The sequence below is a fragment of the Ursus maritimus genome, unplaced genomic scaffold, assembly GCF_017311325.1.
Source record: "Ursus maritimus isolate PB19 unplaced genomic scaffold, ASM1731132v1 scaffold_9, whole genome shotgun sequence".
In the NCBI taxonomy this organism is placed as follows: Eukaryota; Metazoa; Chordata; class Mammalia; order Carnivora; family Ursidae; genus Ursus; species Ursus maritimus.
Window position 1 is genome coordinate 46,101,220 of NW_024427107.1, and position 26,719 is coordinate 46,127,938.

General features: G+C 38.9%; 1 protein-coding gene across 1 annotated transcript in view; it reads left to right on the top strand.

Annotated features, from left to right (window-relative positions):
- Positions 1–218: 218 nt before the first annotated feature.
- GRHL2 (grainyhead like transcription factor 2) overlaps positions 219–26,719 on the top strand; it is a 109,722-nt gene continuing 83,221 nt past the window's right edge. Inside the window, exons 1-5 of the mRNA XM_008689214.2 lie at positions 219–407; positions 5,646–5,713; positions 10,005–10,398; positions 20,707–20,762; positions 23,844–24,000. Of these exons, the coding sequence (XP_008687436.1) occupies positions 240–407; positions 5,646–5,713; positions 10,005–10,398; positions 20,707–20,762; positions 23,844–24,000 (843 nt within the window). The 5' untranslated portion in view covers positions 219–239. The remainder of the gene's footprint in view (positions 408–5,645; positions 5,714–10,004; positions 10,399–20,706; positions 20,763–23,843; positions 24,001–26,719) is intronic.

Below are 26,719 nucleotides of genomic sequence, written 5' to 3' on the forward strand. Positions count from 1 at the left end.
GATCAACTTACAGTACTTATACAACCTTTTAAAGACCATTATTACGCCTAGAGGCATAGGGGCTTTATAAATGCGATGTGGCAGCCATTTTAGTTTTAACCTTCCCTTCTCCATTCCAGGGAAGTCCAGATTAACCATGTAATGTGTGTATTTTTAGTGGAAAAAGGAACATTTCCCTGATAATGAACCTCACATTTCTCTTGCTTTCAAGTAATAAACGACTGGTGGCCTTAGTGCCCATGCCCAGTGACCCTCCGTTCAATACCCGAAGAGCCTACACCAGTGAGGATGAAGCCTGGAAGTCGTATTTGGAGAATCCCCTGACGGCGGCCACCAAGGCGATGATGAGCATTAATGGTGACGAGGACAGTGCTGCTGCCCTCGGCCTGCTGTATGACTACTACAAGGTAGATCCCGCAGCCCTGCCTCCCTCCTTTGCCTTCCCCCAGAGACGCCCCTCGTTGTCGGTGGGAAGAGGGGAGAGAACAGAGTATTTCCACGCTTGCTTTGGAATTCAGCCTGCTCCTGTTCTCGTTGCCTCCCCGCTTTCCCATCAATGGAGCACAACTTCACCACACACCCAGAGGAAGTTTTCATTTTGGGATCGTTATTTCTGTGTCCTCTGTTCACATGCATACGTATTATCTCCGTGTAATTCCTACTTCATACCATATTGCAAATGCTTCCTTGCTGCCATTTTCACTTTATGGTTTTTGGTGAATAAAAATATTACAGGAGCACCTGGCTGGCTCAGTCAGTAGAGCAAGTGACTCTGATTTCAGGGTCGAAAGTTTGAGCCCCAGGTTGGGCGTGGAGATTACTTAAAAAAAAAATGACACTTCGCGGCTGTACCTTAATTAGCCATCGTTCAGTTATTGGGCATTTAAGTTGCTTTTAGATTTCTCATTTTATAAGAACATTCAGGATTTCTAGATTTATTGATTTTTTTTTAGTTTTATAAGGAATATTCCAATGAATGTTTTGTGGTAGACTTCTGCAGCAACTCCAAAACCTAATTTTGTTATAACCCTGTTTCCATTTGTTTTGATGGATACTAAATATTTATTTTGAAAAACCTTTAAAACAAAGTGAATATAATTCACTTACATTACAGAAATACCTGCCATGCAATACCCTCAAAATAGGAGTATTTCAGGAAACCTAACGAGAAACAGTGGTCTCTCTCTTAGAAAGGTTTGACCTGGTCCCTTAGCATTGGTGAAGTGTAAAAAATCAACATGTATTTACTGAATGAGGAGATTTATTGCCAGCTTTGATTGTAAACACCACTGGTTTATGCTGGGAATTGGCACAAAGGTGAGAATGGCTGTGTTTATTTTGCTGGTTGGGCACAGGGAACGCTTTATTTTAGATTAAGAACTGAGTCCCCCCCACTCCCTCCATCATGAGAACACACAAGAGGAACAACTTTCCTTTTAGTAAGCTTTAGTCTCTTCGTGTTTTCTTGTCTGTTTCCTGCTTTCTCTGTCCTTCCAGCAGTCTCCACGTTTGCAAGTCATGTTGTTTCCTGTCTCGCTCCTAAACCAGAGTTCTTGTACTTTCCAAAGATCTCCTACCATTAATGTGACCCTGATGTAATCACTTGGGTCTTGACAACTACTTTTGTGGCTATTATAACTATATTAAACTAATATGTTGGTTAGTAGTTTTGTAAGACATTGAAGAAACATATCAATATATATTTTGAAGGCATATTGTTCTGGTTTTTTAAAAATAGATTTTATTCCATCACTGAAATAGACATCATTTCAGGTATCTATATTAGGTGGTAATTCTTTTGTATTAATGAAGAGAGAAGTATACCTCAAAACAAAATACTTAATAATTTTTGAAAGCAATGTATTTTATTTCCCATAGGTTCAGAGGATAATTATTAGTAAATATGGTACTTAGTTACCTGTCCTCTTGTATCTTTCTGATATTTAAAGGAAAGGTGAAACATTGTTATCCGTAAATATGTTGAAATGCAGAATAGGGAGTTTATATAAAACTCAATTTGGTGCCAAGTCTATAACTCTTTCTGTTGAATTAATATTTTTCAGGATTAATTTATTAATTTAGGATATGAAATATTTAAATAAAATGTTTCCTGAGATTTTATGGATGAGTAGAGTTACATGGCTTCTTTTATTTCACACAAGCTTTATTATATTTTTGTTTGAAACATTTTCAAGAATTAGTCTTGTTTCCCAAAACTGTGTGCAAACGATCATTTTCAGGCCTTAGTCAGATCTCTGACATTCACAACTTACATATGATGGCATTTAAGTTGCAACAGAATTAAATCTACTTTGAGAATAGACCTTTCTGTATGAAGTAAAATATTAATGAAAAAATAGATTCTATTTTTTGAGTATGCTTTGGGAAGTTAAATTATTATAACAATTACTGCCATATTATCACTTAAATTCTGTAGATGTTTTTATACCTCTTTGGAAGTGCTAAACACACCCTAAGGTTGGACTACATCACCCCTTAGGGGATAGTAGTAGGCTTTGTCAGAGAGAGGAGTGTGTGGCACATAGCAGGCACTCAAGAAATGGTGACCTGTGTCCTTGGAAACTGCAAAGGCATATCTTGGTATAATACTTCATACATTTCAAAGTCTTTTCATGTACATTTTTAAACTATCACCACAGGATCACTGCAGCGAAGCCCATCAGGTTTTATATTTTATAGTTTAGGCCACTAAGTGGGATTTCCTTAAGGTCACAAGACGATCCTGTACATTTCCTAATTCCATTCCATTATGCTGTCTGTATTAGTCTGCAGGGCTGCCGTAACAGAATACCACAGACTGGGGGGCTTAAACAGCAGAAATTTATTTTCTCACAGTTCTAGAGGCTGAATGTCCAAGATCCAGGTACTGGCAGGGTTGTTTTCCAGGGAGGCCTCTCTTCCCTCCTGTCTTGCAGATGACTGCCTTCTGGCTGTGTGCTCATATGTGGGTATATATTTCTCTGTGTGTGTATATTTCAGTCCTATTGGATTAGGGCCTCACTGTTATGACCTCATTTAACCTTAATTACCTCCTGAAAGGCCCTATCTCCAAGTACAGTCACATTGGAGGTTAGGGCTTCAATGTATGAACTTTGCAGGGACACAACTCGGTTCATAACCTGTCCACCATTAGAAATTGCCTTTTTTGAACTCCCATTTAAAGATGGGTTCAAGGGTGCCAAATGGCCCTCCCCCTGCTTGTGTGCTCTCTCTGTCAAAAAATAAATAAAATCTTAAAAAAAAAAATAAAGATGGGTTCAAATTTTAAAAAATTCATTCAAAGCATATTAAATGGGATCTATTAAAAATAACTAAATTGCTAGAATTCTCAAAGTTTAGGGACTCAAATCAAAGCCCAGTTTTCTATCAGTTCAAGCTACTTATCAGTAGCAGCTCCAAAAGTCAAGTGTGAACTTTTGATGAATTTCAGGCATGACAGAAGAACAGAACAGATTTCATTAGTTAGTGAATTTTAAAAGTGGTCTGACTCACTTTATCTTACTTCATTTTCCCCTGAGGAAGCTGGTGGTTCATCATTATTTGATTCTAGTTCTATGAAAATATGCTTCTTTGGCTAGTTCATTCCCATCTGTTCTGTTAACCATGTAGTGCTAGAAACCAGTTTGTTGGTTTGCTTGTTTGTCCATTTATATAGCCATCTATTTGTCCATCTGTATATCCATCAGTCCATCCATCCATTCAACAAATATTCACTAATTAGCTGACCATCCAGCAATGGTGATAGATATGGAGGTAGAATGGATATCCAAAGGCAGAGAAGACTTTGATGGCTCTGCTGAGAGGAGCGTTGCGTGTTTGAGATACAGTGTGACACGGCAGTGATGAGGTCCGCCCAAGTTGAGGTGGGAGCTTTTTGAAGCCATGTTTTCAAGAAATGGAAAGCATTGAAGAGTTTCAAGTACAATCAAAATGGGATTAGACTTGTATTTTTAAAATCACTCTGGATCTTCTTAATGGATCCAGAATGGATTTGCTGGGACTAAGTGAAGGAGAAGAGAGACCAGTTGGGAGGCTGATGCAGTAGCCCAGGCAAGAGATGTCAGAGGCTGAACCAGGAGGCAAACATCCAGAGGGAAATGGATGGATTTGAGTCACATGGGATTTAGCATAAATGTCTTCAAGACTCACATTAGAGTATGTATCAGGTTTTCATTTTTAAGGCTGAATAATATTCTATTGTATGTATATACCACATTTAGTTTATTCATTATCTGTAGACGGCCATTTGGGTTGTTTCTAGCTTTTGGCTGTTGTGAATAATGATGCTGTGAACGTTTATGTTTATCTGTCATCATCTTCACTTAATGGTAGGAATTATGTTTCATTCAGCTCATTTCCACCTGGCGCTTAGCAATGTCTGGCACATTGTAGACCCTTAATATTGACACATGAATAAAAGACTTACAATTGATTTATTTTTATTTAACAAATACTTATAAAGTACCAGATACTCCAAGTGCTTTGAAAAAAATTAACTCATTTAATTTTAGTAAAATCCCTGTGAGTTGTAGGACTGCCATTAAACATGGTTTATAGATGGGGAAAGTGAGGCAGAGTTTAGTTAGTGGTAGAGCTGAGATTCAAACCCAGACATTCAGGTATAGGTCTTTACTGCTATGCTGCCTCCCTCATCCAGCTGACTGGGCTTGCATATATATCCAGGTGAGTGGAAACCATAACAATTTCTAGAAGAATACAGAAGAGGGATGCTTCTCATAAATGTTCTTTTATGTCAACATAATGAAGGCTGCATTGGGGTGTAAAGGAGTTTGGCTAGCACGAAGATATGGAGATGTAGCAAAAAAACACAAAAATGAAAACAAACAAAACATCCAGCCAACCAACCAACTGCACAAAAAAATCTAAACCTACTATTCATGTGTTTGAAAACTATGGCAGAGATAAGCGAATGATCTGTGCTGCAGTAGGGTGATTGGATAGGGGCATCTCTTTTCTCTAGTAGCACCTTTTCACTCATCTTTCAGGTAATGTGTTGGCACTGTGGTTGCAAAGACAATAATAAAAGTACATTAGAAGAAAAACTGTGGAAGCAAGGCTACAAGCTTCGGAGGGGTGGTGGTTAAAGGATGGTCCAGGGAGGCCTGGATGCCACTCTCCCACTGCACAGTGCAGGCCCGTGCCCAGTTTGCTCCCCTCTGTGTCAGCACCTGAAGTCCCTCATCAGAGTGGAGGTTTGTCCCTGTTCTTTGAGAGGATGCTTCCTGTAAATCCAAGATGATTTCTGTCTGTTCCTGGGTCCAGTTTCACCCTCCACTCATGGTGCTCCTTTCCCTCATTCATGCCTAAGGTGAAGTGGGCTTGGGGGTGGTCAGGTCCAGGCAGAGTTGCATGTGTTGGCAGGTGCATAGCAGAACCATGATCATTATGGCCTTCTGTTTGATTGTCATCACCCGTTTGTGTCTGATGCACTGTCATTGCCACTCATGCTATTCACCTTTAACCGTCACCTGCCTATAGCAAATTTGCCACCTTCTCCCGGAGAACATGTCATTTCAGTTTCTTTGCTTGTGCTAGTCTCTAGCTCTGCACTTAGTCCCAGTTGCGTCTGTGTAAGTCTCACCAGTGGTTGGTCATATTTCTAGGTTCCTCGAGACAAGAGGCTGCTGTCTGTAAGCAAAGCAAGTGACAGCCAAGAAGAGCAGGATAAAAGGTATGGTGTCATGTAAAGGAATATGCCTGGCTCCCCAAATAACTCTTTTTTTGTGTTTTTGAAAACAGCAGTATTAAGCTATAATTTTTGTTCTTGAGAGGAGATGGGATCAAGAAGTTTAGCCTCTACTGTCTGTCTTTTAGAGTCTGGACCAAAACTGGATCTCTCTGTATGGAGAGCAAGTTGCATATTTTGGTTGTGCATCCAAAGGGTCATCAGCAGGCTCTTTCAAGAAGGCTGAAAATCCTTGGTTAGAGGTGAAATGCTGGCAAGATAGCCTGTTGCTGGGGTGAACTTTTCTGATCAGTCCCATGGCTGGATAACTGTAATCAAGCCCTTGAGGGGGAGAGGAAGGAGGCTAGACTGTTTCTCACCCCAGGAGGCAGCTGGTAGAGAGCCATGAGTAGTAGCAGACACCATGAGGGACAGGGGCAAGAAAGATGTTAGGAGATCATTATGTGACACCCCTTTCCTGCAATCCTGAATTAAGTACCAACTGAAAAACAAGGTACAGACAGATTGAAATTAAAAAAAAATCAGTTTTATTTCTGATTAAGCCAACAGAGAATGAGATTTTTGAAACCACGGTTTGCAACATGTCAGTCCTGATTTAGATACGTCTGCTCACCTAATCTCAGGCAGGACTCCAGGCCTCTCTGAAGGGACAGGCCACTGTGGTATGGCAGCAGTGACTAGAGTCCTCTCTTTGGCTGGGATGATCCAGACCTAAAGAGGGAACCAGAGGGATTGAACCACCTTACTTAGCTACTTCTCCCAAACCCATCAATCAAATCTGTCTCTTTTCTGCAGAGGAATGGGGAGAAGCCACAGTGTTTTCCTATTGGTGATTCTTTCATATGGAAATATGAAGCCAGGAGAAATGAAATCCCCTGCTAGCACATACATCAGAATCTTACCTGGCCTTGAGAGGAGCTGCATATGACAGTATGATCTTGTTATATGACTAGCAGTGGGAGTCACCCCACCAACCAGCAGCCCTGGGCTGTGCATCACCTCCAGAGTACACCCACAGCAAAGATTAAGGCTGTCTGCATCTGATTTGCAGTTTCAAAGGGATCTTTTGATGCAGTGATGACAGGGAGAAAGAGGCTGACAATCTTCAGGTCCTGTGACTTCCCCTCCATTTAGCCAGCATTGATTAAGCTAAGCAGTTGCTGTCTGCTAATCGTATACCAGTGATCATAGAAGGGTCAGGGGAAAACATGTTTAAGATGTGTGCTCTGTCTGTATCATAATGGACAAAAGAGACCATTTTTTTTGTTGTTGTTGTTAAAGCATCTTTTAGGACAACATGAAAGAGTGACAGCCCCTCATCATATTTTAATGGTTATTTTTGTGATTTCGGTGGAGCACCTTCAAAAACACTGGCAGTGAGGTGTAGATAAAACCACCTTGTATAGACTAATTTTGACTTAGACTTCTGGTTGAACGTAATTAGAAGGATATCACTTATTTGCAATGTATTCGTGAATTTAGGTGCCATGTGCTAGCATGGTATCATTACAACTGTCTGTATTTAGAAGTTGGTACTTGGAAAAATAACTGAAAATCTCAATGTCATGATCGAGTTTTTAAAAAAAGTATATTTAATGCACCATTCTTAGCATTGCATTTTTTCTGATGTTACAATATTCAGTTCAATTTTAAATTCCATTGCAGGTGAGTCAGTAGCTTCCAGTAATTCTTACTTTGTTCTAAACATCCATTTTTTGGATGTCTTCCTGAGGTTCTCTAGCTTCTAAAACTACTGCTGTTCTGCAGAGGCAGGTACACATTATAGGATGATGCTGTGTCTAATATTCCCTCATCATATGGTAATGATGCTTCGACTAGGTTTATACAACTCTGTAGTACACTTATGTTTGTTTATAAAAATGCCCCAAATATTTTGACTTGTGTTTCTTGTTTAGAATGCATGTGTTTTGCATGAATTAAAGAATTAGTAACTTTGGCCTGAAATGGACTCTAACTGTAGAGGAGTTGGTTAACTTTGAGTATTTTGGCAAAGGCAGTAAGTCTGTGCCTGTGCAAAGTCCAGAGGAGTGGAAACTGGACACTTCTTTGTTAGCTAATCGATGTAGCCCAGCCCCCTTACATCCAACCTACAGGGCATTATCCACAAGTATTAATAGGTAATCCTCCACAAAAGAGTCTGGGATAAAATTAGTTTGGGAAATTCTGGGTTATAATTAAACAGGTGAAGGAATGCCTGGGGGCCTTTACTGTGTTCATAATGTTTGTGGCTCACACAGGCTAGTTTTGTTATGGCAATTTTTTAAAAAAATACTGATTTTATCACGGACTCCTTTCTTTGAGGAACATCTATTAACATTCCATGCAATGTTCTAAACAATGGAGTTTAGGAAATGCTGACATAAATGGGTGGTCTGGGTTTGGCATTATCTAGCTAACTGGACTCAAGATTAAACATAATTTCTAAATTTTCACTGTGTCTTATATACGGAGTCACTGTATTGCTATGACCATGAAAGCAGGTTATTACTTAAAGCAGCATGTTTGTAGACTTGCAATTTTATTCTTTAAAGGATTTCTTTCTAGAGTGATTTCTCAGATTTGTGACAGACTCCAAGAAGTTTAAGTATTTTTCTGTTGGCTTTATTCATGTGAAGCCATTCTTTCCTTCATTCACTTTGAGGTTTTGTCTGAGAAATCAAAGCTAAAAATACATAGTCCTGCTTGAGAGTTAGGCAAGCTCAGAGGAGTTAGGAGAGCTTAATTCTGGGAGGAACCAATTTTATTCAAATATTTCTTTCTCTAGGAGAGATGCCAGTTAGCCCCAGAAAGATCATGCTAGTTTAAAAGGGGAAAAAAACCAAAAAAACCAAAAACCCAAAACAGCAGACACTGGGGACAGGGCTCCATGCAAAATACGTATTTCTTTTTGTCCGTACCATTCAGAATAATCCATAAATGAGAGGTGACCCCCAATTTAACTGACCACAGGGGCTTTGCTAGTAAAATCATTGTGCTATTAACCATCCTTTTCCATTGACTAATTTGTCTTTGCTTCTGCTCTCTCCCAGAATTCTGTGGTAGAAATGGAAAGTATTTTATCCCAGCCTGGTGAGAATTAATTTTCCAAACCCTCTCCTTTCTCTTTGTACCAGCCAGGAGGTCTGAGATCTGAGAGCTCTTGTTTTACATAAGCCCAGTTACACCACTCCCTCAAGCCCCAGAAGTAATTCAGTGCTAAGGATATCAATGAGCTCATGTTTCTCAGTTTGGTGAAAATATTTTAATGATAAATTCTCATTGCCTTTTTTTTCTTGCAAGGAGTTTAGCCCACAGAACAGTAAAATATTCTTCCCACTTCCCCCCTTCAAATTACTGTCTCACCCCCAGCTTTTTCAAAAAGCTGTTTTATAATTTTTTCCTTTGAAAGTTTTCAAACATATCCAGGAGTAAAGAGGACAGTATAATGAACCCCCAAATACCCGTCCAGTTCTCCAGGTTCAGCAGTGGTAACTTTTTGTTACACCTGCTTAATCTCTACCTTTTCTCTCTTTCCCTTCTTTTTTTTATTGCAGTGATCTTTAAAATAAGTTCCTGACACCATGTCTTTTCATCTCTAACTACTTCTCATTTGTATCGATAAATAAAAAGGATGTTTTATTACATAATCTCAAAATCCTTATCACACCTGACTAAATGAACAATGCTTCCTTAATATCACCTAACTCTCAGTCCATATTCAATTGCCTCAGAGATCCTATTGTCTCATAACTGCCTCTTTGGTTTTCCAGATCAGAATCCAAACAAGACACTTATCTACTCATCTATTTGGTTATTATGTCTTTCAAATCTTTTAATCTAGAACAAGCTTCCCACCCTCCTTTCTTTTTTTCATGCCTCTAATTTACTGAAGAAACCAGGTCAGTAAGATGTGCTTCATTTCTGTTTGTATGATTGTTTCCTTTTGATGTTGTTTAAGTCATTCTTCCAGCCTCCTGTATTTCCTGAGAGCTGGGAGTTAGATATGAAGGTTTGCTAAATTTAGGGTCAACTTTTTTTTGCTTCTAATTGTACTTTTTAGGTGGGCTGATTGCATGGTACTGGGAAACACGTGTCCTACTTCTGGTGATGCAAAGATCCACTGCATTCCCTTGTAAAGTTCACCATCAACTTTTCCCCTGATGGCGTTAATATCCACTGATAATTGCTTGCATCAGTTATTTTATTAGGAGTTGCAAAATGGTGATTTTTCTAATTCTGCTATGTTGTGTGTGTGTGGGGGGGTTTCAACATGCAGAAACTGTCTTGGCACCAGTGAAGCCCAGAGTACTTTGAGTGGAGGAGAAAACCGAGTGCAGGTCCTAAAGACTGTTCCAGTGAACCTTTCCCTAAATCAAGACCACCTGGAGAATTCGAAACGGGAACAGTACAGCACAAACATCTCCGAGAGCCCAGCCATCATCCCCGTATCAGGAATCACAGTGGTGAAAGCTGAAGATTTCACACCTGTTTTCATGGCCCCACCCGTGCACTATCCCCGGGGAGACGGTGAGGAGCAACGTGTGGTTATCTTTGAACAGACTCAGTATGGTGTGCCCTCCATGGCCAGCCACAGCACCTACCTCAAGGATGACCAGCGCAGCACCCCGGACAGCACTTATAGCGAGAGCTTCAAGGATGGAACCACAGAGGTGAGTCCCTGGCTCTGTCATCTGCAGCCAGGACCTAAACCCAGAAACCCCGGCTAATTTTGTTTCTGTTTGCTTCTTAAGTGAGATAAATTAATTTGTGAGCTTGGGGTTTAAAAAAATATGTCTGTATCTTTATAAAAAGGTTTTAATAAATCTTTGGTCTATGTGTATGGAGGAATATTTCTATTTTTCTTGACTCCTGGGTGCCTGGATGACTTAGTTAAACATCCAACTTGTGATTTTGTCTCAGGTCATGATCTCAGGGTTATGAGATTGAGCCCCATGTCAGGCTCCACGCTGGACGTGGAACCTGCGAAAGATTCTCTCTCTCCTCCCTCTGCCTCTACCCTCCACCCTGCTTGCATGCTCTCTCTCTCTCAAAAAATAAAATAAAAATTTTTCTTGATCCTTAAATGACATTTCTTTGTTTGTTTTAGTTTCAGTCTTAAAATTAAATATTTATGAGGAATGAAGAGATGCTTGTGTGGAAACTTCCTACTTTGTAAAATTTTCACTTTGACCTGTTCTAGTTTGTAACCTTTCAAATGGTAGCTAAAGATGTTGCGTGTGCATTTTTTGAAACAACGTAACTCTTTAAGACATAGTCTAAATACTCAAGAAAGAATTTGTATTATCAATAATCAGCTGTTATATGTATATACATTTTAAACTTTACGGGTAGAGATCACGTATTCTTTTCATGTGCCTGTAGAACTTATATAAACAAGGTTCTCGGATTGCTTGTTTTATTTATTTTTTAATTTTTAAATTTTTTAAAGATTTATTTATTTACTTTAAAGAGGGAGGAGAGGGATAGAGGGAGAGAGAGAATCTCAAGCAGATTCCATGCTCACTGGATCACACGACCCTGAGATCATGACCTCAGCTGAAACGAAGAGTTGGGCACTTAACCAACTGAGCCACCCAGGCGCCCCCTGCCTGTTTGTTTTAAATTCACAAGTTTTAAGTGAAATTTGAATATTTCGGTAATTGTATACAACATCAGAATCAATAGAAATTCCCCTCACCCTAGAAGTTTCCTTGAGCCCCCTGCGTTTGAAACCTCCTGTCTTGCTCTGGGCCAGCACTAATCTGCCTTCTGTCTATAGTTTCACTTTTTCTTTCACTTTCTGAGATTCTGTTTTGTTGCTTCGATTAAAAGACTGTTTTATTTACTTGCTAAATAGTATTCCATGGTAAGCATATATCACAATTTGTTGATCTGTTCACCAATTAATGGACAGATTTGGTTTGGGCTCTTTTGAATAGTGCTGCTGTGAACGTTCACGTGTATGCTTTCACGTGGACACGTGCTTTCGTTTCCTGGGTAAATACCTAGGCCTGGAATTGCCGGGTCATGTGGTAAATGTGTGTGTAACTTTATAAGATACTGCCGTACAGTGTTTCAAGGTGGCCGTGCCTTTTTCCTTCCCATCAGCAGTATATGAGGGTTTCTCTTTTCCTCATCCTTTCCCAAGCTTGGGGCTGTCAGGCTCTTTTAACAGGAGCTATTTTAGTGGATATGGGATGGTGTCTCATTGTGGTTTGAATTTGCTTTTCTCCGATGTGTAGTGATGTTGAACATTATTTCATGTGTCATAATTGGCCATTCTTACAACTTTTGTGAAATGTCTGTTGAAATATTTTGCCCAATTTTAAAATTGGGTTATCTGTCTTCCTTCAGTTAAGTTGTTAAGAGTTTCTTAAATAATGTGAAGCCAGTTACATGTTGTACAGTCTGGCAGCCTTCTTGGTTTTTAAACTATGTCTTTTAAAGAGCATCAGTATTTAATCTTGATGAGGTACACTTAATTAATTTTTTCTTTTACAGTTGATGCTTTTTATGTACTGTTTAAGAAGTCTTGGTCCAACCCAATGTCACAAAGATTTTCTCTTGCTTTTTTTCCCCTAGGCTTTTAATAGTTTTACCTCTTACATATAGGTTTATGATCCGTCTTGAGCTAACTTTTGTAATGGCGTAAGGAAAAGGTCGAGGTCCTTTTTCTTTTTGGGGGGGAGGGGTCATATCTATATCCAGTTGTTCCAGCACCACTTGTTAGAAACACAGTCTTGTTTGCATTTAGTTGCCTTGGGATCTTTGTAGAACTGGCATAATCATGGGTTAGTTCTCCAATTTTTGACCCAGAATATTTAATGCATTTTTTTAATTGGTTCAGGTCAGCTTCTTTGACATTTAGGAGCAGTGCTTCTGTATTTGAGATGATAGTCATTGGCTTCCCATTTTTCAGTCCACCCAGGACAATAAAAGACAATGGCAAAAGGCAAAACTCATGGTTTCTGATTTCCTAAAAAGGAGTTGTGTGCTGGCAGCGTGGCAAATACTTGCAGCCTGTTGCCCGCTTAGTTGCCATTGGGACAGCATGCAGCTACCTGAGGTTGAGATTGCATCCCAAATAACAATATTTAAAAAATAATAAACATTTTGTGACCTTACTTACCATAGGCTGGGCATCATTCCAAGTGAGATATACTCATTTCATCCTCACAAAAACCCTATGAGGTATGTACTATTTCTGTCATCTCTACTTTCCAAATGAGGAAACTGAGGCACAGAGAGCCTACTGATGCCCATGGTCATACTGCAGTAAGTGGCAGAGGTGGGACTCATCACAAGCACTCAGGCTCCAGGACCAGTATCCTTCCCCATCGCCTCTACACTCTCAAAGAAGACTGTGCAGGTCTAGTCCTCAGTAGTTCATTGCTAAACACAGTGAGTGACTCACCCAAACATTTTTTAAAAAACTGAGTGTCCTTTATCAATGTCATTAGATGTTTCTTATCTTTCAGATGGGGAGAAGAGGAAAGGGACTGGCTGTCTGCAGTGTTGGCGGAGAGTTAGGCAGACAAGCTGCTCTGGTGGCCCTTCCTCTCCTGGTCATAGCCATTCCTGAGTTCCTGCTCTGTTCTCTGAAATCAGGGAAAAGCAGAGTGAGACAAGATGAATTCCCTGCCCTTCAGAGGCTACCTTATTTCTTGAGTTCTTGTAGCTTTATAATCAAACTTTTAATGTCCTTATAATAAAAATATTGTCTTAAACTTAGCTTCCTTAGCTTCCTGAGCCATATTGCTTGAAATGGTTAATAGTTTAGTTGGAGCGCTTCTGTAGGAAAAGCAAATTACTCCACATGGGAATGTCAGATGCATGCTTTTTCACTTAAAGTTTGCCACTGATGTTTTTCTCACCAGGTGTGGAAATAGTCCATTAGTCACAGAAGATCCCATGGATGTGGCCCAATGTCAACAGAACCATCATGCTGTTTGGGGGATGTGTTATCAGTTGTGTTTGTGTTGTAGATAAGGAGGCTTGTGAAAAGAAAGTATTGTATTTTGGGTTTTATTTGGAAATAGATGAGAAAATAACTTACCAGAAACTCAATGTGAAGACTGTTCTCACTAAATTTGGTTTAGCTGCCCTCCTAGACTTGGAAATCAGTGTTTATGTTGGCTATTGTATTTAAATCTGACATAAATTAAACAGAATGATCTTTAGTCATGGCATCGCTAACTGGTTAAGATTAGGTGAGCTCAGAGTAATTTCACCAAGTAAATTTCACTAAGAAAAATTTGTCTAAATCCAGTACTTCTTTTAGGCAAACTATTAAGATGCCTGAGATTCTTGTTGTATTAGCAAATTTCATTTTTTTAAAAAAATTATTTATTTGAGAGAGAGAGAGAGCACAAACGAGTGGAGGGCCAGAGGGAGAGAGAGAGAGATAGGGGGAGAGAAGCAGACTCCGTGCTGAGCACAGAGACGCAGGCCCCGATCCCGCAACCCAAGACCATGACCTGAGCCAAAATCAAGAGTTGTACACCCAAACGACTGAGCTATCCAGGTGCCCCAGCAAATTTTATTTTTTTTATCAGAGATTGATTCTTCTGTATGTGTGTGTAGGTGGGTATCAGAGAAGGGAGCAGTTTGGCTCAACTCAGGCTGGGATTTTTTTAAGACAGTGGTAGCATTAAAGAGTTCTTTAATGGATTGATTTTAGCTAATTTGATTTACATTTTATTCTCCAGCCCCTTTATAATAACATTTGGTAAATATTTACTTCTACTGGTGTTAGATGCTGTGCTAGATGTGGGATGAAGGAAGGATGCTTTGACTTTTGTCCTCTAGAAGCTTACTCTCTGTCTATATTTGTGAAGAGAAATAATGATAGTTGCCATTTATTTTGTGGTACTGTGTGTCAGCCACTGTGGCTTACGTATTTTTTTTCTAGTCCTTACTATAATTCCAAAAAGGTGTTATTGTTTCCATTTTACTGATGAAAAGATAGCTTCAGAGAGGTTAAGAAACTTGCCAAAGATCACACAGCTAATAAGCAAAGGAATATAACTGATAAATATAAATCTGGGAGGTACTACCACCTAGGATGTTTTTAGGAAAATGTAAAACTTAAGACATGGAAGGAAGAGGTTTTATAGAAAACTTATATAGTTGTAATAAGAATTAAAGTGGAAGGAAGAATTTTCTTATTCTGTACTATAATTTTGTGTCAGTTAACAGTAGTCCACCTAGCTTTATGAATGAAGGACCACCAAGATCTCAGTGATTTAATACGTTAAAAGTTTATTTCTTGTTAATAATAATCCTGATACATGTCTGCAGACCTCTTTTCTTATTAATATCTCAGGAATCCAGATTCCCTCCGTTTTATGACATTACCACCTCTATATGTGGCTTCTGGGTTACCCCTGCTGGGGAACTGAGATCTTAAGATTACAGACTAACTTGTAAATAATTTGACCTGGAAGTGACCTGTATCACTCTTGCTCATATTTCATTGGCTTGAACTAGTCACATGGTCTTAACTAACTGCAAGAGGGCTGAGAAGTTTAGTCCTGCCATATACTCAGGAATGAGAACTATATATGGGCAAGCACCAGATATTTCTATCAAGTATTTTGTGATTTAACCCCTGGTATATTATTTGTCAAATTAACATAGTTTGCAGAGAATCCTGAAATGAAAGCAAAGGATGATTATTTGTCATGCTCAAGAGATATATGGTGGTTTGTCTATTGATTTTATATTCATCTGTAGACTGATACTGGAAGTTATCCTGAGTTTAAGCCCTGTCCAGCATGATTAACTTTTAACTGGGAGTTCATTTCCTCCCACGTATTCAAATAATAAAAACTTAATGAGAAAGATATGGTGTATTACACACACACACACACACACACACGCACGCACATACACACACACAAATGGAATAATAAGCAGTCATTAAAAAAAGGATGCGATCTTGTCATTTGCAACAACATGGATGGACCTAGGGGGTATTATACTAAGTGAAATAAATCAGAGAAAGACAAATACCATATGATTTCATTCATATATGCTATCTAAAAAACAAAACAAATGAATAAACAAAAAGCAGAATCAGACCTATAAATACAGAGAACAAACTGTTGGTTGCCAGAGTGAAGAAGGGTAGGGGAATAGGCAAAATGAGTGAAGGGGAGTGGGAGATACAGGCTTCCAGTTATGAATGAGTAAATAATGGGGACAAAAGGCATAGCAGAAGGAATGTCAGCGTTACTGTAAAAGTGTTGTATGGTGAGAGATGGTAGCTACACTTCTAGTGAGCACAGCATAACATATAGAGAAGTTGACTATGTTATGCACCTGAAATTAATGTAACATTGTGTGTCAACTATACTCAGATTAAAAAAATTTTAAAGAATAAAAATCTTAAAAATGTTGAATCAAGTACTAAATTGGAATATAACTTCAGTTGTGATTAATGCACCTGATTTTACTATGTTTATTTTAAACATATGATATAATGTATATGGTACCATCAGGCTTTTATCATTTTATTACATCAGTTTGTTTTTGCATCAAGTAAAGTTTTGGAAAATCCTTAGCATATACATTTTATACTTGAGGAAGATTGAGATTTCTCTATGTGTGGTGAAATTTGGTGAAATTGGATGACCCATTATTCAGATTCATATCTTCCCACCTCATGAATAAAATGGCTATGGAAACCCCACATCTGTTAAAGCTGGTACTTTGCAGCACCATTTGATAGTTTGATCACTCTTCCCTCTTAAAAATGCTCTTGGATTCTTGTCTACAGCTTCAGTTATCATGTATCCTAAAGACTTTCCAATTTTTTTCTCCAGCTCTGTTCTCTCCTCTTTGCTCCAAACCTTTATATCCAACTGCATATGACTCTCCACCTATCCCAGATCTGATTTACAATCTTTCCTTGTGTTCTCCACCTTAGTGGGTATCACTATCCTCGTTTTTTGATATTTTACTCTCCCCTCATCATCCATTATCAGTTCTATCAGTATTACTTTCTGAATATCTCTCAAATCCATCCATTTGTCTCCATTCTGCTTCCACCATGCTGGCCCAATCTGTCATCATCTCTGTCCTATAGTACTGCCTGCTTTTGTACACTCTACCAGGGATGGTGTTTTTGACATGCTTATCTGATAATGTCACAACCCCCCCCTTAAATCCCATTGCTTTAAGGATTAAAATCTAAATCTTTAACACATATACCACCTCATCTTGTACCTCTTTCTCCCTTGTGCTCTCTGCCATGGGCTCCATTCAGTTTTGTGAACCTGATATACTTCCTCCAGCCTCAGGACCTTTGTGCACACTGCTCCATGTTCCAGAACTGTGCTGTATAATGCCATAGCTGCTAGCCACATGTGGCAATTAGAATTAAATAAAATCAAGAATTTAGTTTCTCAGTCCCACTAACTACCATTGTAAGTGCTCAGTGTGACTAGTGGCTACCTTATTGGACAATGAAGATACAGAACACTTCCATTTTTACACAAAATTCTATTGGACAACACTGTTCTAGAATATTCTTCGCCACCTCCCACACCCTCCTGTGTGACTTTCTCAAGGAAGCCCTCCCCGTCCTCCCTTCAGTTCCTAGTAGAGTCGATTTTCTTTGTATCTAAGTCTCCCAGCCAAAGACTACCATGAACACATCTGTAATCAGGATGACATTTATTTAGCCTGCTTCAGCAGGGGACCCTTAGGGACAACTCAGTAAGACAGAGTTGGGAGGAGCTCTTCATAGTGTTTGGGCTTATACTGGATAAGTGTAAGGAGGGATTCCAGAAGTGACAGCCAGCTCTGGACTGGGTACAAGAAGACGGTGAGGCAGCCTGGAAACTGGGTAACCATTGTTCAGAAGATGAGATAAGCAAAGCAAGACTGAGGATGCCTTTGTCAGGAAAGCAGTGGTCCCTCAGAAGGAAGACATGTTACTCACTTCGTGGCTGTGTTACTGTCTTCTGAGCTTCTGTTGGCAACGTTCCTATGGGCATTGTCTGTGTGCCACTGGAAGTAGTAGTAGTAGTCAGTGGGACTGATTTTTATTTTCTCAGTTGTGCTGTGCTCTCCTAGGACTCTGTTGCTCTTCTCCAGAGTGCTTGCACACAGTTTGTAACTTTTTGAATGAATGACTTTTTAAGGAATGTGTTTCTTCTCCTGGACCAGAAGCTTCATGAGAGCAGAGACCTCTTCTCTTTTGGTTCAGTTTGGTACCCATAGCACCTAGCATGCTGCCTGATACAAAGTAGATGCTCAGTCTTTATTGGAAGAGTGGATGAATGAATAAATGAATGATAAGACCTAAAGAAATTGGTGGCTGATCAAAGACATGGAATCAGAAAATATCTGATTTTCTGACAGCTGAAGAATCATTTGTCTTTTTACAGTAGATTCTTAGCAGATGTCTCTTTCCTCCCACCCAAGAAAAACATTAGAATTCAATATTCAAAATTTAAATATAACAGTCTAATATTGCCTGATATCTCAAGTCCTTTCAGGGTAGTCATTAAACTATATGTTACCATACCTTCTTTACTATCATTTTTCTCAGTCCAAATGAAGAAATGTATGGATGCATTATATCAGATCACAGTAAGGTATAGTGATGTTGGCTGTCTGCCTGCCTTTGGGCATCCTACAAATTATATTAAAAGGTTTCCAAACAGTTGGTAACTGTAACTGGAATGACCCTATAATCCCAGTACTAAATCATGTAAGGCCAGATGACCCATTAATGTGATCAGGTCTCATAAAGGATTGTGGTGTTTCCTGGGTGGAATAACCTCTTTTTTTTTTTTTTTTTTTTAATTATAAAGACAATGTAAGAGAATTCAGGATACAATTTTAACCTTGAAAAAAGTAATATCCACATTGCTAACATGTCTACTATTTTTATTTTTTCAAGTTCTTGTCCATATGTACTCAGTTATTAGAGTAGGGTTCTTTATTTTAGTCAGCATATAGTTGACAGTCTTTTGAATCTGAGCAGTTGTGGTGTATCACACCTTCTCACATCACCTGGTGATTAGAACCATTGACTTTATCAATCCACTGTGTTGTAGTAGGCTAGCCTATCCTTAGGCTTCAGAGTTCTGTGGCATGGATGGTAGATTGACTGAGCACCACGTTTACTAGTACTGGTTCACCCTGTGTTGTTACTACTGGTCACTGCATATTCCTTCAAAGAAGACCTTGGAAGTGCATCTCCTCTATCTCTTCCTTGAATGCCCTTTTCATCATGCTACCTTCCTACTCCAAAATTTCCTAATTCTTAACTATACTAAGTGTAAATACCTTTTCACAGATCAGCCCTGTCCAATAGAACTTTCTGCAACGATGGAAATTTTCCTTTATTTTCTCCAATGTAGTAGCTACTAGCCACATATGGCAACCTAGTACTTAAAACTGTGGCTGCTTGCCGTCTGGAACTAAATGTTTGACCTAGATTTTTAAGTCCTTTCTTCATAATCAAATCAAGCCTATGTCCTTGGTCCAATGTATGCACCACATTTGTACCTATCATTTTGTCTTGGATCATGTTGGTCCTCTCTCTGCTGGATTACTTTTTCTTAATTCTTTCAATTAATGCAGCTTCTCTGTAGCTCCCAGGGATTAGAGCAATCTCCACAATTTCCATGACATCTTCCTGTAATCTTGCTGACCTTCCTTTCCTGATAATGCCCATTTTGTGCTTCTCCAGCTACTGGGTCACCTGAATGAGTGAATGAATGAATGAGTGAGTGAGTGAATGAATGATTCTAAATAGACTTTCACGTCTAGTCATTTGCTGTATTTTACTTCCATTTGTTGTTGCTTATGTGACTTTACCCGTCTTCTTGACTAGATTTTCTATCTTTTGAGGCCAAGACAGTGTTCTGTATATTTTCTGTATTTCTCTTGGCACCAATCAGTTGGTGGAGCCCCAGAAAATTCCCATTGAATGCTTTGTTGATTGATTGATTGATTGATTGATCGTTTGATGGCTTTCCTCCTGAGAGGCAGGAAAGTTGTTTCTTTGAAAGTGATACTACAAAAGATCACAGTGGGGGGACCGGGTATGTGTGGTCAGTCAAGTGCTTTTTCATTCTGTTATATTCACTTTAGGATCAAGAGTTGAGGCTTTTGTGCATCTGCTTTTGAAAGGGTTTTAAAATATAACAAAGTGCATCCTACTTGCACTAAATAACAAATGGAGATCTCTGGATCCAAGCCTCCTTGTGTGTAATACTAGGACTTAGAGCTTCCCTCCAAAACCTACTCTTACAATATTGTGATAATGATGATCTTAGAGAAGGGTACTGAATATGGTCAAGTGATTACTATATAATAGAATTTAATACACACATACAGAGCTCACTATGTACCAGGTACTGTACTTAGTACTTCATATCTATTAACACATTTATGCCTCTAATCTCGAATCACTGTAAATGAGCATTTTACAGATGGAGAAAATATGGCCCTTGCCTCAGTTTATACAGGTAGCAGGTAAAAGAGTCAGAAATTGATGCTAGACAGTCTTCCTAACCACAATACTGCCCTATGCTGTGTATGCTATGTGGTCTCTTGGTAATCAGTGTTCCATTAACTCAGAATTTGTGACTTTTGGACTGAGCATTGGAGATAATAGAAAATGGAAGAGATGTCTTATGTGTTTGAAGAAACATGTTCCAGTACCTGCAGACACTTTTGGGACACCTGCAGACATGTGAATATGGACATATGAATAATATGCAAAGCACAAATGCCTTTTCTGTTGAGTGTAATTCTCAGTGTGCAGGTGATATGCAAGTTCTGTGCACAAATGGTAACTGTTTTCATTGTAGTTGAAAACACAATACTAAAAAATGTATTATCTTCCTTTCTGAAGTAAGGATAAAACAGTTTGGGCACATTTGTTACTTTTTTCCCCTTTTTTGCATGATGACTTACCTATTTGTTTTAATTTTGATGACTTTTAAATTTTGCAGAAATTCCGGAGTGCTTCAGTTGGGGCTGAGGAGTACATGTATGACCAGACATCAAGGTAGGCTACCAGGAGATGCCTCTAGAAACTAATGAACTAATATCACTTTAAATGTACCCCAAGTTATGCTTTTGAACCTTTAAAAGAAAATTATTTTCTCTATACAATGACTTCTAAATTACTGTTTCCAATCTTGACCTGTATTCTGAGGTCTGTACCCTTTTTCTGTCCTTCTGTTGGTTAGATATCCCTTCTTAGGTGGTTCTCTGAATCTCAGACACATGGGCCTCCAACACAGCATGTGAAAAAATGGAACTCTTTGCCTTTCTTTTTCTCTTTTTTCCTTTCTCCACTTCTTTCACATCTGTTCTGCTTTTATTTCCTATTGTGGCTAATGATGTAAGCATCCTCCAGCTACCCACTCTGCAGGTGTAAAGATCTGCCTGACTTTTTGCTATACTTTCATCATGCTTGCCAAGTGCTGAACCTTCCTATTTTACCTGTCCTGTCCCTTGCGACTTACTCTTGGTCATGTTCTGAACTGTTGTGATATAACTGATCTTCCTGCCAACACTTTCTTTTCCCTTCTGTTCCACTGTACACATATTTAGCTGCCAGCTATCGTACCCTGTGTTGCCTTCCATGTACAAGCAATATGAGAGGTATGAGAATAAGATAGAACCTCTCCTTGCAAGAGGCCCATAGACTTTTGGAGGGGAAATGTAGTGATGGACAGTTGTAATACAGTTTGCTAAATGATGAGTCAGTCCTGCTACAGAGGTACTTAAACAGAAAGCTGAGAGGACCTATAGGTCTCTGTGTGGTGGGGGTTGGGAGGGTGGAGGAGGGGCACTAAGCTTGCAGGAAGAGACATTTGAGCCACATGTTGTAGGACTGTGAGCAGGAGTTTTCCAGGGAAAGAAGGAAGATTAAGAACATTCTAGATAGAGGAGCCAGGGGTTCAAAGACCTTGATCATGCTCATGCCTGTAGACAGGAGAGAATGGCAAGAAATGAATTGATCTCTCTCATTTCACAAAATTTATCGGACCATTTCAGACAGGATTAAACACAAATTACTCATGAAGATCGTCAGGGCCCTCTATGTGCTGGTCCCTTTTTACCTTAAACCTTGTGTCCCACTGCATTTCTTGCTGCTTTGCTTTTACATGTGTAGCCCTCTTCTGTTCTCTCTGTTTCACCTGAAGTCCTCCTGATCCTTCAGGATCTTCCTCCAACCTTAGGCTCCCCAGTCATCCTCCCCAGATCATCCGAGTCAGAATTTCTGTGTGTCATGTTTGTGAGGGGGAGGGTTAAGGTGGGGAATATAGAATTCCAAATCACCTTCTAAAATGTGGAAATACATATATAATAAGCATGCTATAAACCCAAATCACCGTGTAATCAGCTATCAGGCTGGTGAAAAGAGCTTTGACCTGCCAGTCACAACCTGCCTTCTCTTCCTGCTGCTGTCATTGCCCACTGGAGTGAGCGAGTTTCTCAGCCTCTCCTCACCTGTGAAATGAGGAAGATGGTTTTACTTCCTGTGTTATGGATAGACTTGGGGGAGCATGTACTCCCCGAAATTATATTCGGAACCATTTCTGTTCACATGTGCTTTTTTCTGGGGAGAGGGTTCACAGCTTTTCATGGTTTTTTTTACGCAGTCTGTGCCCTAGACAGGTTGCAAGCTGCTGATCTAGGTGATTCCTAATAATCTGTCCAGGTCTCAAATTTTATGATTCAGTGGCTGTATTGAAATTGCTTTTTCCAGGCAAAATGACAGTGAAATTGCTTCTGTCTTGAATGATTTATTTCCCACCCTGTTCTAAGATACATATTCTGGAATTTGCTTAGTTTATCAGCTTACACGTAAGGTTTTTATCATGGAAAGAGGAATACTATTATGCCCTTCCAATTTCTTTCTCCTTATGAAAGTTACAAAAAAATTAAACATTGTAGAAATATTTAACATAGAAAATAAGAGTCTCCCATAATCTTGTAAGTAGACCATTTTAAGAGGTGAACTTTGAGGCATTTTTAGACCCAGCCTTTCAAAGACTATAAAATTAAAGAGCTAAGAAAATAGATAGGCCCAGTGAAGAGCTTCTGATGATTAAAAAAGTGCACAAAGCATTGGTTATTGGATTATTACTAGGAGACATCCTGCAGTGTAGCAGAAATAAATATTTCTGAAAGAACAAAAAAGACAATGGTTCATACTTGTTGTTTATTTTAAATAATTGATACATTCTTCAAAGTTGGGAAAATCAAGTGTTTTTGTTTTGTAAATTAAATAATATTTTTAAAATATTAGGGAAATTGTGTAGAGCAGGGATTTGCAAACTTTCTGTGCAGTGGGTTAGATAGTGAATGTTTTAGATTTGGCACACTATATGTCACAGCTACTAAACCCTGCTGTTGTAGTGTGAAGGTAACTGTAAACAAGACCTAAATGAATGAGCATAGCTGTGTTCCAATAAAACTTTATTTATAATAATAGGCAGGGAGCTGGATTTGGCCAATGGATCAAACTTTGTTTGCAGACTCCTTATTTGGAGCAGTAGTGAGACCCTTTCATGAATTCTTTTGTGGTCTTAAAAACAGAAAACAACAAAACAATCTGTTATGGAACTAGATTCTCAATAATGAATGTCTGAGTTTTAGATTTTCACATTTTGAAATGTTTTAAAGTGCGTTATAGCTATTTGCAACATCTTGGTGTTATAAAAAGAGGGTTAAGTATAGGTATGAATTGAACAAAAGCTTTCACACATTTGGCTTACTGCTAGCATGAAAGTGGCAAATTCTATCACTTCTTAAGCCTCAGGCATTACTGATTGCCCTCCAAGACCTAACAGGTTCTCCTGGCACAGCCTTGCATAATTGGACAGGCACCTCATGGACTTTCTCCCCTTCTAAACCATCTGGTTTATGAGCCACTATTAGAAATGTTGTGTACATTGTATTAGCAGTGACCTTTGGTCCGGTCGCATCTCTTTTGCCATATGCTGTGTTTTGTCTCTGAAGTAGAGTAAATATTGGTTAATATTCATACAAAATGCTATAAATGTGAAATTGATTAGGAAGGCAGAAATGTCCAAGCGAGTAAATCTGACCACTGTTTGTTTTCTGTTCACAGTGGCACATTTCAGTACACCCTGGAAGCCACCAAATCTCTGCGTCAGAAGCAGGGGGAGGGCCCCATGACCTACCTCAACAAGGGACAGTTCTATGCCATAACGCTCAGTGAGACTGGAGACAACAAATGCTTCCGACACCCAATCAGCAAAGTCCGGGTATGAGCCTCATTTCTCAAATAAAGTGCAGAGGGATCACATGAAGGGAATTGCTGCCTCGCAGTCTTGTGGAAGGGTGTGGAAAAAATTCCAAAATAAATAATTCTAGAACAAATGTCAGAGAGTTGGAGCAGGAGAACTTACTGGCTTACAGTTTATCATTTTAATCAGTAACCAATAAATGCCAGGGAGGGGACATGGTTGGGACATGCTTTCTGACTGTATCCAAGGAATTTTCCCAGCTTCCTTCATTGCCTTTGTGCTACCTAGTTGTTATTCTTGTTTTCAATCAAATGATCTTAATTTTTCAAGCAAGTAGCTGTAAGTCAGACCTTATTTGTGGGCAGGAAAAGAGCCACTGCTGTCTTCTGTATGGGAAGATATGATTTATTCTGTGTCCCTGGGTCCTTTGCAACTTGGTTAAAAAAGCCTTCTGCAGCACAGTGCTTGCTTACTCAGGAGTCAAGTGAGGCATGATATGATCCCTACCAGGAGTGACTTGGTGGAATTTTTACCTTTATGAGTGTTAATTCTGTTTGTGGGAAATGGAACTGTGCTGGAAGCCTCCCAGCTTCTGGCATTCTTGCTGCTGCCAAGAAGGGAGGAAACTGGTAATCCTTCTCTACTGAGAAGGAAAATCATAGCAGAGCTCTCTGAAAAGAGGTTGAAGGGCTTTCCTGCCCTATTGTAGAATGATTTATTTTACATGCTCTGTGCACAGTGCCCACCCCACCTTATTTTGTCTGTAGCTACTGCCTCCTGAGCTCTTCAGCACATTGAGAAGAATGCCGTGCTGTGTGTAGAGTGTAGTGAGTTTATCCCCATTCCAGACTTCCCTGCAAAGGTAACAGATGAGGTAGAAGAGAAAGAAGAGTATTTGGTCACCTGCTGGCCAGCTCGTCTGTTGCTAGCTCTAGGTAAAACAATTTCAGTGGTGATGTCTGAGACAGCAGGGTTTTCTGGCTTTGTTTCAGTGAGAAGGATAAGGAAGGATTGCTGCTCATTTCTCAGTCCAGCGGTTCTTCCTCCCTCCAAGTCTGTCCCAGTCCCTGATCAGAGCTGTAGGAGGCAGGGCAGTTGAGAGTGATAGGAAGATGTGGAGCTCATGTCCCACGCAAGGCTGAGCCCATTGCAGGTGGAAAGGTACCTGGTGTGTTGTGTGCCTGCCAGGGGAATTGGTGTGTTACTACCCTGTGGTCAAGGCTGTGGCAGAGGGATGCCTTCCTCCTCCTCCTCATCTTATTGGTGGAGGGATATAATATAATAACCATAATAGTAATAACAATAATAACAATGACAGAGAGATGCCATAATAATAACAACAACAAGAGACACAAAATAACAAGTAATATTTATTGGGTATGTCTTCTCTGTGCCAGGCACTATGCTAAGTGCCATATATCTAGCAATTCGTTTGAAACCAACACACCCTATGAAATAGGCACTATTTTTATAATATTGTAGATGAGGAAACTTGGCCTTTTAGAGGCTAGTAACTGGTCAAGGTTACACAGCTAAAATGTGAGGGAACCAGGATATATCCCAGGCAGTCAGATTCCTGGATTTATTCTCTTAACCACTAAGGTACACTGTGTTGAGTCACATGGAGGGCTAAAAGCCAGAGGCATTTTAGCCTGGGATCTCCCTCTGGATATATATGCTAGACTTCACACCCCTGCACCCTCACATGTGGATGCCTGGTAAGAAGACTCTGGATAAACTTACTTTTTAAAAAACAGTCTTGTAAATTATAAGGAACTGTATAACTCATATACACCCTCTTAACAACACCATTATCAGCACCCTGAAAAGATGGTGGATGGTTTGCATTTTAAAGCCATGACAGTAGTTTTGAGTATAGAGACTTTTCCAAGAATTCTGCTTCATTGAAATCATGTAAATAATTTATTTTATATATATATATATTTTATATATTTTTATTATATATATTATATATATATTATATATATATTTTATATATATATTTTTATTTTTTATATATTTTTTATATATTTTTTATATATTTTTATATATTTTTTTATTTTTATATATTTATATATATTTTATTTATATATATATTTATATATATAAAATATATATATATTTTTATTTTATTTTTTATATATTTTTTATATATTTTTATATTTATATAATTTATATATATATTATATATATATTTTATTATATTATATATATTTATATATATAAAATATATATATAATATATAATAAAAAATATATATATAATAATAATTTTATTATTGGAAGTTTTCTTTTCATATGTTTCATTCTGGCCAAAATGAGCCCTCCTCTCTTAAGGACTTCAATCTAATACACTTGGAGAGTTAGAACGGTGTCTCTCAGAGGGGATCTTTCTTATTCCTCAGCTCTGGGAGAGCAAGCAATGTGGAGGAAAGAGGGATGCACTTGGAACTTACCCGCGTTGATTTTGGAGAATAGCATTTCATTCTGAGTTGAAGCATGTACGCTTGGTAATAGCATTTTCAAACTGCCTTTCTGTTTATCACTGAAGACATAAATTTACAGACTCAGAATATTCTATTACTTAGGCTAAGGTAGTCATTTGCTAGAAAAAAAAATTACCTGTTATTTTTATTTTGGAACAGAAAGAAATAAACACCAGGAGACCATGGAGTGAACTTTTACATATACAGTAGTCCCCGCCCCCTTATGTGCGGGGAATACATTCTAGGACCCCC